Here is an 11,699-nt window from a genome sequence, read left to right on the forward strand (position 1 = left end):
GTACTTCCCTAGGAGTGGGTCCCAAGCAGACTTGGTGGGCAATGCCCTGGCAGGGCTTGGCGGGGAGGGTCAGGGGGGAGGGCGGAGGACAGGAAGGGGAAGCCCCTTTGGTTTCTATATCACAGAAGGGACCCAATAGGGAAACCCCACAAGTCCCAAGCAAAAGGAAAGTGGCCCCCTGTACGTCGGGGAAGACCGAGAAACCCCCATCCTTTCCCTGCAGATGGGAAATCCAGGGAGGGGCTTTGCCGGGAGGGAGGCAGCTCTGCAGCCCAGCCCTGACAAGGGTCCCTACAGAGCAGAAGCTTAGATCAGCGGCTCTGCAGGGCTAATCAGTGCCTGGACCGATCGCTGAGCCCCGACTCATGCAACCCGAATCTGGCCAAAGGCTGAGCCCCACCGACTGAACTGTGCGTCTCAGCCTCACACCTGAGTCGTGACAGCCAGTCAGACTCGTGGCCACAGGCAAAGCCCCACCGGACCCACCACTGCGGAGCATGCCGGCCACTGACTAGCTCTTGGCCCAGACAGACAGACATTGCAAGTCCAGCCCTAGACCAAACCCTGAGTTGAGTTCTAACCTGGAGTCTGAAAGACCTCAGCCCTAGAGGAGGCTCAGACCCAGATTGAACTCTTCAAACTCAGGCATGGCCTTGGACTTGATCCCATCCGGCCTTGACCCTAATCACAGACTGAGCTCCCGGTGCCTGATGCTATAAGGTTGAACCTTGACTCCGTGCAGGGGTTAGCGCGGGGGTGGGGGTGGGGGGTGTCCAGCCACTCACTGGAGGAAGGGTGCCTCCTTTCTCTGGCCGTGGGGTGTACCAGAAGAGGACAAAGGTGGCTCAAAACTCTTAGTCCCTTTTGAGGGTCAGCTCCCTGACCTGGCCACCTTCCCACCCAGGGCTCCGGGAAGGCCCTAGGCTGGTGGTGAGAGGGCAGAGAGGTGAGAGTTCCCATCTTGGGGGACGACCCAGGGAAGAGAGTCCAGGCGGCTCATTCATTCGGAAGAGCAGGAAAGGGAGGGAGGGAAGGGTGGGATCCGGGAGCTTCTCAGGGGCTCAGGAATTTGGATTGCCCCAAACTCCAGCTTCCCGCTACCCACCCACCCCCACCCCCTCTGGGAAGGGAAATTACATTTCCCCATTTCAGCGAGGGGTCACAGTGCGGACGGAAGACTGAATGCAAAGCTGAAAGCGCAAGCAGGAGGGAAACTGAAACCGGGCAGGCGGAGCCCCCAGTATAAGACGCCCCCACCCAGGAGATGGCTGGTCAAAGAGGCTGGGCCCCAGCATGGGCCAGATGACAGGAGACCTTGGCTGGCGTGAGTGTGAGGCCAGGGCTGGGGGAAGAGGGGGGGGGGTGAACCTGGGCAGAGGATGGGAGTGGTGGGCTGGGGTAGATGGGGGTCCAGGGCTAGGGCCAAGGATGAGGCTACAGCTGACTGGTGGATGGGAAGTTTGGGCTGGCATGAATGGGATGGGGTGCCTGGGGAGAAGAGTGGGTGGTTTGGCCAGAGCTGGGTCAAGGATGGGACTGTTTGGCTGGCAGGGATGGGGAGGGAGGCACAGGCAAGTTAAAGCCAGAGCTGAGCAGATGAATCAAGAGTTTGGTTAGAACGAGTGACCGGGGGTCAGGCAGCCTGTCTGAGACTTAGCACGGGGGGTGGGAGTGGGTGGGAGGGGGGCTGACTAGAGAGAACAACAGGAGGAGTTGGCAACCACAAGGGGCTGCTGCCGAGGAGTCCACAGCCAGACGAGGTTAATGGGCTGGGTGGACGGTCCAGATTGCATTTGGTGACTAGAGAACTCGGGCTGGAACCAGAGCGTGGGCAGAGGAACAGGTAGCAGGGCCAGGTGGAAGCCACAGGCATGAGAACAGAGAAAGCCCTGATGCATGGTGCTTAGCTTATGCGTTGGGCTGCTTAACCACAAGGTTAGCAGTTCAAACCCACCCACCACTCCGGGGGAAGAAAGATGAGGCTTTCTACTCCAGTAAAGAGCTGTAGTCTTGGAAACCCAGAGGGGCAGTTCTACTGTCCTCTCGACTCACTGGGGGTCAGAAACGGCCTGATGGCAGTGAGAAAATAGAGACACTTCAAGGATCAGGACCGAGGCCCCAACATTGACCATTGTGCAGAGAAATGAGGAGCAGGACCCAGGGGCTACAGAGCTCAGGCAGGAAGGAAGGGGGGCTGTAAATGGCTGGTGACACAACTCAATTCTTGGTGGGCAACATCCTCCAGGAGTTGAGACACCTATCTAGCTCCTCAAAAGAATTAAGAAGAACCCTGAAGTCTCTAGGAAGCCTCTGGGCGTTCAAGGGGAAGTAGAAGCCCGTAGAAGCTTCCCTTAACCTTCCTTGATAGGGTATTACAAGAAGCAGAGCCCAGGGCTTGGGGGCTGAGAATGGAAAGAGGGAGAGCAGTTTTGGTTTGCGTTTCGAAGGAGGGTTATGTAACTGTTCTGTGGGAGAAACTGCTGGCCACAGGTTTCATCCCAGAGCTGTCCCCCCTCCCACCACCACCACCCCTTCCACCCTTGGCCTTCTTCCCTCTGTCCAAGAAACACAGGGCAGGAAGCTCCCTCAGGCACCAGCCATGAAACTGCTCCGTTTTAGAGATGGGAGCCTGACTTGCTCAAAGGAGGAAACACCTTCCTAGAAGCACCCCCACCCCCACCCCCTACACACACGCACACACGCATGCATGCGCGCGCACATGCACACACACAAGCTCTCACAGTGCTGGTGAGGGTCTGGTTTGACTAGGTTCCCCTCCAGAGGGAATCCACCTGCCTCGGTAGAGACTGGACCAACCTTTTGACTCTGTGGAGCCAGAGCCTCTGGCATGGCCAGCCCACCCCTGGGGGCCTCATGGCCAGTCCAGCCCATTAGAGCCACCTGGCTGAGCCCAAGGAATCCTTGACAGAACAGAATGTTCCACTCAGGCCAGGTGGCTGCCTCCTCTGAGATCCCCAGGGAAGACACACAGGCTCTGCATCTGACTCCTTCTGGAATCCAGGCTCAGCCTTCCACCCTCTGGCTATACCACCTTGGGCGAGTCACCCTACTGAGCCTCACTCACCTCAGCTGCAGAATGGGGACAATAGTCATTCCCGTTCACTGCACACAGCTACACAGGTCGGTCGCTGAAAAAGGTAATCGGCTAGAGGAGTTTGTGTATCATGGATCTGCTTGCGAAGGTAGGCGTCCTGGCCAGGCTGCGTCTGCCTGGGGTAGGAACGCCTTTTCATTCATCCTGAGACGCCCTATGATGCGTGGTCCCATTGCAGCTTTGCCATGTCAGTGAGACCAGGCCTGCGAAGCTGCTGGCATAATGCAGCCTCAGAAGAGGTGTCTTTTATACCTCCTCCTGAATCTCCCAGTCCCCCTCACCTGGCTCACCCCTCTCCCCACCTCTCCAGGGCTCGGCCTCTTGCTGCTCTCCTTGCTCCTGGCCCGAGCTGGCATCTGGGGATTCCCAAGGCCCCCGGGGAGGCCGTCCCTGAGCCTGCAGGAGCTGCGGAGGGAGTTCACGGTCAGCCTGCATCTGGCCAGAAAGCTGCTCTCTGAGGTCCAGGAGCTGGCTCACGGCTTTGTGAGTTCCCGGATGCAGCCGGCTCTGGGAATGGGCAGACCCCAAAGCTCCTCTGACCCCTTGCTAACAGATCTTGCCCCATAGGCTGAGTATCACCTGCCTGGAGTGAACCTGGATTTCCTGCCCCTGGGAGGGCAGCTCCCAGATGTTGCTCTGACCTTCGGGGCCTGGCGCCACCTCTCCGTGAGTAAGGGCTCCTGGGGTGTGGGGGAGTCACCAGGAAGGCTGAGGTGTGTGTTGGGGAGTAAAGTTGGGGATGGAATTGAAGATGAACTTGGGGATGGGGTTGAGCTTGTCCGTGGATCTAAAGAAACTGGAACAAGATGCGATGAGGAAGGAGGTTGTGGGGAGGAGGGAGTGCCGCAGGTGTGGACCCAGATGGAGATGGGAGACTCGTGGAGAGGGGGGATGAAGTTGATGTTGGGAATGAGAAGGGGATGGGTGGGGCTTGGGAAGATGAGGGCTGGCATTGAAAAGGCCATGCAGGATGGGGAAGGGGGGATGGAACTGGAATGGTGGGGGGCCTCCGGTTGGAGATGGGATGGAGAGCTGGTGAGAAAGCGGATGGAGTAGGGGGATGAGGGATGGGAGATGAGATGAAGTGGGGGACGGAATGGAATGAGTCTGGAGGTGGGGGTGAAACTGAAGCTGGCGTGAGTTGGCTCTGCAGATGGAAAGGAGCTATGGTGTGGGGTTAAGGGGAAGAGGGAACCCCACAAAACATCACAGGTTCGGTAGGCGCAATTGTACAGCGATAATAAGTAGAGATTATAGTAAAGTCATAGAGAGCATGAGAGTTAAAGGATGGAGCCAAGTAATGGAGTCAGACGCAATTCATGGTAGCATAGCTCACCTCAGCTAGGCTTGATGGTCCTCGTGGAGGGGGCTCAGTCGTCAGAGAAGAAGCCGCTGCTTCGTCCTCCTTAGTCACCTTCTCCAGCCACCCTCCCGAGAACCAGGGAGCCTCCTTATTTATTGCTAACCACGCATCATATCACTTTAGGGGGATCTGATTACAGCGTCATACATCACAGAAAGGGGCAATACAATTCATTCTAGAACAAGTTTGATCATTCTGGTGTCTCATACAATAAAGCAGGCAATTACTATCCTGGGAGACATGCAAGCCCCCTGATAGCAGATAACAACCTACGTCACAGAGAGGGGTTGTAACATAGGCAACACAAGCAATAGGAGGGGGATGACCTAGGGGTGAACGTGCAATAGTAAGAGGAGGGAATAGGGGGAATGTGTGGCAAGATAGTAGCCTAAGCTTAGTCATCTTAGAGTGGTCCCGGGCTTGCCTATGGGCACTGCTTCAAGGGAACAATAACAGAAAGGAATGGGCCCTATTTGGGGTGAGTCAGACTATGCAGTCTGGCTGCTCTAAATGGCTGATGTTAAGGACCTATTTTCGCTGCCTAGTGAACAATTATTCTCAAGCTAAGTTGGGGAGACAACTTAAGAGAAATCCTGTCCCTCATACTATGGGGGTGGTGACACGGGTGAGATTGGAGATGGGTTTAGAGCAGGGGTTCTCCACCTTCCTCGTGCTTCGACCCTGTCATGCAGCTCCTCATGTGGTGGAGACCCCCAACCATCACATTATTCTCGTGGCTACTTCATCATTGTCATTTTGCTACTGTGATGAATCGTCATGTAAATATCTGATAGGCAGGATGTATTTTCATGGTTAAAAATTGAACACAATTCAAGCATAGTGATGAATCACAAAAGCAAGATGTCATTCTATATTGTGAAATATTTATTTCTAATGACAAATAAATGACATGTTGTCTGGAAGCATGGTGTAGCCTGGGTAAGAGTCTTCACACCGGTACTCATAGTGGGGCGTATCTGCATGTGGGCGGACCTGCCTGGAGACGATAGAGGAGCGGGGTCTCGGTCCTAAGAGTGGACCATCGGAAAAATGTGTTTTCTGATGGTCTCAGGTGACCCCTGTGAAAGGGTCGTTCGACCCCCAAAGGGATGGCGACCCACAGGTTGAGAACCGCTGCTCTGGAAAGTGACATTGGGAACATTGCTCCAGGGCAGTAGTGGGGGACTGGGGATAAATACAGCATGGGAGCAGGGGTGGGGGCTGGGGCTGGGGTTTCAGATGGGGATGGGACACAGAGCATGATGGGTTTGGACTTGAACTGTGTGGTCGCCCTTGGCCTGGGGACCTTCTGTGACCCTTCCCCTCTCTTTTCCTAGGACTCAGAGCGGCTGTGCCTCCTCTCCACGACACTTCGTCCCTTCCATGTCCTGCTGCAAGGCCTGGGGCCCCAAAGTGGCTGGACGCGCTCAGAGAGGGCGCAGTTGTGGGCCCTCAGGCTAAACCTCCGGGACCTGCAGCAGCACCTCCGCTTCCAGGTAAGGTGCCCACACTCCCTGCCCACGTCCAGAGATCAGTGCACACATCGGGGACTTCTGACAGCCCCGTACACAGGCTATGCAAGTGTGGAGGGAGATGCGCCAGGAACCACCCCAATGGTCTAGTGGTCCCCTTTCCCTCTCTGACCTCACCCCATTCCTCCTGAGCTTGTCTGAGGGAGACTGGAACGTTACCCTTCATCTCGGGAGAAGAGCAAACGCAGGCAGCATCGAAACCAGGCCCATCACCTCTCTGCCTGTTTCTGCTCTGGAGACACTCTTGAAGCAGAGAAGAACTTTCTGAGCCCCAGAGTCCCCGAGGCCATCCTAGAAGAGTGACCCTGACGCGTGGCCTGCGTGTCAGTTCCTCAGCCCGGCCGTGGCTTCCATGTCCTTGACCGAAAGGTCAGGCAGGATGCATGAGGGGGTGACTCAATGGACGACCTACAGGAGGGGTTGTCCGTGATCCTGCAGCCCTGCAGCCCCAGATGCCGTTAGGAACTAACAGGGTACAAAAGAAATCCAGGGTGACTTCTCAAGTTCCCAGCCTGGGCCCTGCTCTGACCCCTGCTCTCCCCTCACAGGTGCTGGCTGCAGGATCCAGCCTCCCAGAAGACGAGGAAGAGGAGGAGGAGGAGGAGGGGGAGAAAGGACTTCCCACAGGGACCCCGGAGAGCCCCTCACAGATGTCTGCCCAGGCGTCTTGGCCCCAGCTCCTCTCCACCTACCAGTTACTGCATTCTTTGGAGCTTGTCCTGTCTCGGGCCATGCGGGACCTGCTGCTGCTCTCTCAGGCGGAGGACCTGGCCCCAGCGGCCTTGGGTTCCCACTGCCCAGCGCTGCTCAGCTCTGACGGAGAGACCCCTGAGCCCTCCCTCACCTCCAACCTCACCCCCACCCATTGGGACTAGGGTCTCTACCACTAGGGCAGGCTCTGGCTCACTTGCCCCAGCCCCCCTACCCGGTAACTTAAAGCCCCTCCTATCCTTGACAGATATTTATTTCAGGAATGTTTATTTATTGTCCAGGGAGAGGATGGTTTATTTATTGTCTGCCCCCCCCCCGCCCCACCCTGGGGCTGAGCCACGATGCTGGATGCCTAATAAAGCGCTCCCACGCTTCTTTCGGCCTTGACTTCTTTCCAGAGAAGGAGCCCAAAGGGTAGCAAGGCCTGGAATGGGGTCCGTCACCCGGCTACTTAGGATGCTTCTTTGCCCCAGCAGTGTGGGGGTCCCCCATTCCGGCCTGGCTGCCGGTGGTTGCCATCACCACCAGCAGGGTTTGAAAAGCGGGGTGGGGGGGCGGTGTTGGGGGGGGGTGTGAGCTACCATTCTGGAAACCCAAGGCAGCTGCCCTGCTACCCACCCACCTTGGATTCCAAGGAGCGTTCCCTAAACCCTCCAAAGCCCCTTCCTCTAGGGCTGGCTCCATCTTGGGAGCGGGCAGTGTGTGCCTGCACAGCTCCTGGAGACGAGGTGGGCGCTGGGGAGAAAAGGAAGAGTCTGAGAGGGAAGGAGTTCATTGTCCTGTCTCTTCCAAGTCTTTTCAAGGTTCCAGACAGCTGAGGTGAGCCGGGGAGAGAATCAGGACAGGGCCTGGGAGAAATGGTTCCCCCGCCACCCTCAGTGGGGTATGTGATCCAGCTGCCTCCGCCAGTCCAGGATCGGTGGGAGACGGCAGGCTTTCTCCGCTCCGTGACCAACACGCCAAGAATGTGAGGTCTCCGTGGCAGCGGTGTCTGCGGTGGCACTGGGGACTTGGGGGGCGCAGGGCCCTCCCTCGGGGCCTGGCTCCCAGTCACTGGGGCTTCGGCTGGCCCAGACGGGCTTGTAGCTCCTGCATCATGCCAGCGTGTGCAAGACCAAACCTGGAGGTGGAAGGCAGACTGAGGGAGCTGGTCCCCCAGCCCCCACCACCCCCACCACCACCCCGCCGCCTCCCCAGCCCAGCCTGCCCCTTCACCCCAGGCCTACCCGTGTCCCAGGGGCCTTCTCCTGGCTGGCACCGGGGTCCCTTCAGGCCTTGGGGGGCTTGGTGCAGGAGGTGTCTCTGCCTGGGGGAGTCTCTGCAGTAGAGCTGACGATTCAGCCTCTGGCGGCAGGATGGGGGGCTCCTCGGGGGACCCCGGTGCTGGGGTCCGGCGGAAGGAGGGCCGGGAGCGGCGCTGTGAGGAGCTCCGGGACAGAAGGGCGCGGCTCCGGGGGACAGAGACGTCCAGGCGGGACCCCGGGAGCAGGGCCTACAGAGAAGGGAGTGGTGAGGCTGGCCCCCCGGGGGGTCCCCCCTGTGTCTGCCACCGCCCAGCCCTGGCCCTGGTCCTCACCTCCTGCCAGCTGCTGCAGGCCTCCCCGCAGGCATGTCCTGGGGCCTCAGCGGCCTCGGCTTCTCCTCGCACCACAGGCTCAGCCTCTGCAGGCCCCTGGCATGTTGGCTGCTCCTTCTGACCCTGGACAGCCTCTGGGCCTTCTAGATGGGCCTCCTCCGTCTCCCCAGCTGGCTCAGCCTCCCTGGCCGCCTCGGCCTGTTCAGCCTCCTGGTTCTGCATGGCCTCCAGGGCTTCCCCAGCCTCCAGGGCTTCTCCAACTTCCTGGGCCTCCCTAGTGTCCCCCGGCTCCCCATCTTCCTCAGCCTCCTCAGCGGTTGCCCCAGCCTCTTCACCCATCCCGGCCTTCCTGGCTTCCCCTGCCTCGCCCTCTCCCGTCCTAGCCTTTCCAACATCCCTGGCCTCCTCTGTGCCTCGGGCTTCCTCGGTTACCCCAGCCTCCTCCTCCTCCTCTCTGCTGTCCTCCACCCCCTTGGCCTCCTCCTCCCTCTCCCTGGCTTCCTCTGCCTCCCCAGCTCCCCCAACCTCCTCGGCCTCCTCAGCCTGCCCCCCTTCCTCAGCCTCCCTCAACTCTTCGTCCCCCTCAGCCTCCTCAGCCTCTCCGGCCCCCAGACCCCCCTGGGCCTCCTCAGCCTTCCCCACATTATCTGCTTCCCTCGCCTCCCGGGCCTCTGCAGCCTCCACAGCCTCTCCTGCCTCCTGGGCCTCCTCTGTGTCTCGGGCTTCCTCGGTTTCCCCAGCCGACTCCTCCTCCTCTCTGCTGTCCTCAACCTCCCTGTCTTCCTCTACTTCCCCTGCTTCTTCGGCCTCCTCCTCCTCTCCGGCTGCCCCCATCTCCTCGGCCTCCTCAGCCTGCCCCCCTTCCTCAGCCTCCCTCCACTCCAGGGCCTCCGGCTTCTGGTCTCCAGCCTCCTCAACATCCTCCAGTTCAAGGCTCCTCGGGGCTCCTCCCTCGAGGTGGGGGTCCCCAGGCTGCCCCTCACACTCGGGCCCCTGCCCCACTGCTTGCCACCCACCAGCCTCTGTTCCCTCCCCCACCCGCTCTCTTGGGAGCCCCTCGGCCTCCCTGGTGGGGTCAGTACTCTCTACTGTCACCTTTGGGGAGCCTGGGGTGAAGCTTTCCATCCCCCAGAGACCTTCGGCCTCTGCAGATCCCCCAGCCGTGCCCGGCTCTCCCCCAGACTCTGACGCCTGGGCCTCTTCTTGGTGGCCTTTGCCGGTCACCTCTGAGGAGTCCTTCGGGCTGTCCTCCCCCTGGGTGGCCGCCTCACTGGCCCCAGCCTGTGCCGGCTCATCTGAGCCCCGGCCTCTCTCCAAATCCATCTCCACGGCCTCCCCAGCTCCCCTTCTGGGCTCAGACTCTTTTACATTCTGGGCTGCCTGAGCCTCCACGGTCTCTGTAGCCAGAGGGCTCCTGGGACGTGTGCCCTCCTCGCTGTCCTCGAAGCTTGATGGCACTTCCTCAGCCCCCCATGGCCCTGCAGCTTCTCCTTCCCCATCCGTGACTGCCGACTCTTCCAGTGGCCCACCTGTCCCTGCTTCAGCCTCAAGGTCTCTGCCTGGCTCCCGGGGCTCTGTCTCTGGGGCCTCTTCCTCCTCTGTCCCCAGCCCAGGGCCCTCCGCCTCCCTGCACTGCACCCCTACCTCCTGGTTCTCCAGGACCTCGGCCTCTCGGCCTCTAGGGACCTCCAGTGCCTGGCCTCCTGCAGTCCCCTCCCCCAACCCCTCTGTGGCCACCTGCAACTGGAGAGCAGCCCCCTCCATGGCCCTTTCCCTCCTACTTTGCCAGGCTTCTGCCCCGGAGACCTGGACATCATAACCTTCTAAGGACTCAGGGTCATCCCCCAGGACCCCCTCCACTGCCTCTCCACCTGGTGCTGGCTCCCACAGGGGCTCTTCCTCCACCCCCTGGCTGCCCTCAGGTTTCTTGGTTGGGGACTGGGGCCCTCCCATCCATTCAGGCTCCTGGCCTTCTGTGATCCCCCGTCCCAAGGCTCCCCACTCAGCGCTTAGTGCTCCCTGGCCTGGCTGAGCACCCTCACTACTCCACTGGCCTGTGAACACCTTCTGGGGCCCGGCCCCTGGGGTGCTCTCTGCGTCGCTGTCGCCGTCACCTCTAGCCCCCCTGGCCTCTGCGTCCTGGGGCAGCCCGGCCTCTGCGCCCCAGCCACCCGCCTTCTCCTCCTTGGCCTCTTCTGCCTGAGCTTCATCCCCCAGCCCAGTCTGGTCAGTTCCATCCTCCGAACGTGGCCTCTCCTCACTCTCTTTCCTGTCCTGCTCTGCCTCGCAGCTGTCCCCTGCCTCTTCCTCGGACCCCGCATCTCCTGCAGCCTCCCTCCCTGACCCCTGATCCCCGGCTCCTTCTTCCACTCCCTGGGTCTCCAGGGCCTGAGTCTGTCTGTGCAAAGGGAGCCCTTCAGGCTGACTCTGCTCCTGCTCCCCCCCATCCTCCTCGGGTCTCCTGGAAGCCTCCTCTCGCACCCAGATGCACTCGGAACCCACGGGGGTCCTTTCTCCTGAGAAGACGGCCCCCTGGCTGAGCGCCCTGACATCGGGAGGGTCAGCCTCCTCCCTACCTGAGGCTGTGCAGGCTGCGGGCTCAGCCACTGGTCCTGGTGGCTCCCGTGCGACCGTAATTTGGACACAGCTCGCCACAACTAACTCCTCCTCTTCTGTCCCAAGCTCCCTGACCTTAGGCCCCCAGGCGTCCTCAGTCAATGGCCCCTCACCTGCCTGCCCTGTCTCCTCACCATTGTCATCCCCAGCCGCTTCTGGCCAGCCCACACCAGCCTTGCCCGTAGGCTCACTGTGCCAGGCCCACTCTGACTCCACCCCTTTGGCCACCCCTGGCTCCTCTGCCCTGACCTCTTCCTCCACCTCCTCCTGCTCCTCCCGTTCCTCTCGTTTCCAGATTCTCAGCGTCTGTCCTCTGTTCACTTCCGGCTCCAGCCTTTCCTGGGTTTGGTTGCTCCGGTCTCTGTTCACCGCAGACCCCACCACAGGAGCCTCATTCTCCAAGGGCCCCTGGTCCTTGGCAGCCTTAGCTGCCTCCCAGGCTCCAGCGTCCTGTCTTTCTGCTTGGGACCCATGGGAGCTGCCTTCTCCCCAACTCCAGGTCTGTTCAGCAGCTGAGCTCCCTTCCTGGTGTCTCTTGGTGCCCCCAGACCCTCTCGGCCCTCTGCTCCCCTCACTTTGGCTGCTTCCCAGCCCCTCCTGTGCCTCCTGAGCAGCCTCCTCCACAGCCCTCCTTGGCCTTCCTGCCCCCACCTCAAGTCCTTCAGCTACCTGAGCCTCTCTCTCCCCCGTCGTGGGGACCTCATCTCCCACGAGATAGGAGAAGAAGGTGCCGAGGGAGTCCTAGGAAAGAAACATCAGAGGAGAGAAAGAACAATCAGGGGACAC

The 11,699-nt window shown here is 60.2% G+C and overlaps 2 protein-coding genes across 2 annotated transcripts in view; one reads left to right on the forward strand and one right to left on the reverse strand.

The window, feature by feature from the left end:
* Positions 1-3,042: 3,042 nt before the first annotated feature.
* On the forward strand, positions 3,043-7,095 carry IL27 (interleukin 27). Its single transcript, XM_045285686.1, has 5 exons — positions 3,043-3,158; positions 3,426-3,598; positions 3,683-3,781; positions 5,816-5,974; positions 6,559-7,095. The coding sequence occupies exons 1-5, from the start codon at positions 3,098-3,100 to the stop codon at positions 6,883-6,885; spliced, it is 819 nt and encodes a 272-aa protein (XP_045141621.1). The 5' UTR covers positions 3,043-3,097; the 3' UTR covers positions 6,886-7,095.
* The window catches only part of APOBR (apolipoprotein B receptor), a 5,399-nt gene continuing 754 nt past the window's right edge, over positions 7,055-11,699 (reverse strand). The window contains exons 2-5 of the mRNA XM_045284900.1: positions 11,583-11,654; positions 8,298-11,252; positions 7,948-8,213; positions 7,055-7,841 (exon numbers count right to left, since the gene is read on the reverse strand). Of these exons, the coding sequence (XP_045140835.1) occupies positions 7,772-7,841; positions 7,948-8,213; positions 8,298-11,252; positions 11,583-11,654 (3,363 nt within the window). The 3' untranslated portion in view covers positions 7,055-7,771. The remainder of the gene's footprint in view (positions 7,842-7,947; positions 8,214-8,297; positions 11,253-11,582; positions 11,655-11,699) is intronic.

This window comes from Echinops telfairi, unplaced genomic scaffold, assembly GCF_000313985.2.
Source record: "Echinops telfairi isolate 266 unplaced genomic scaffold, ASM31398v2 ScPeMD7_5;HRSCAF=22, whole genome shotgun sequence".
In the NCBI taxonomy this organism is placed as follows: domain Eukaryota; kingdom Metazoa; phylum Chordata; class Mammalia; order Afrosoricida; family Tenrecidae; genus Echinops; species Echinops telfairi.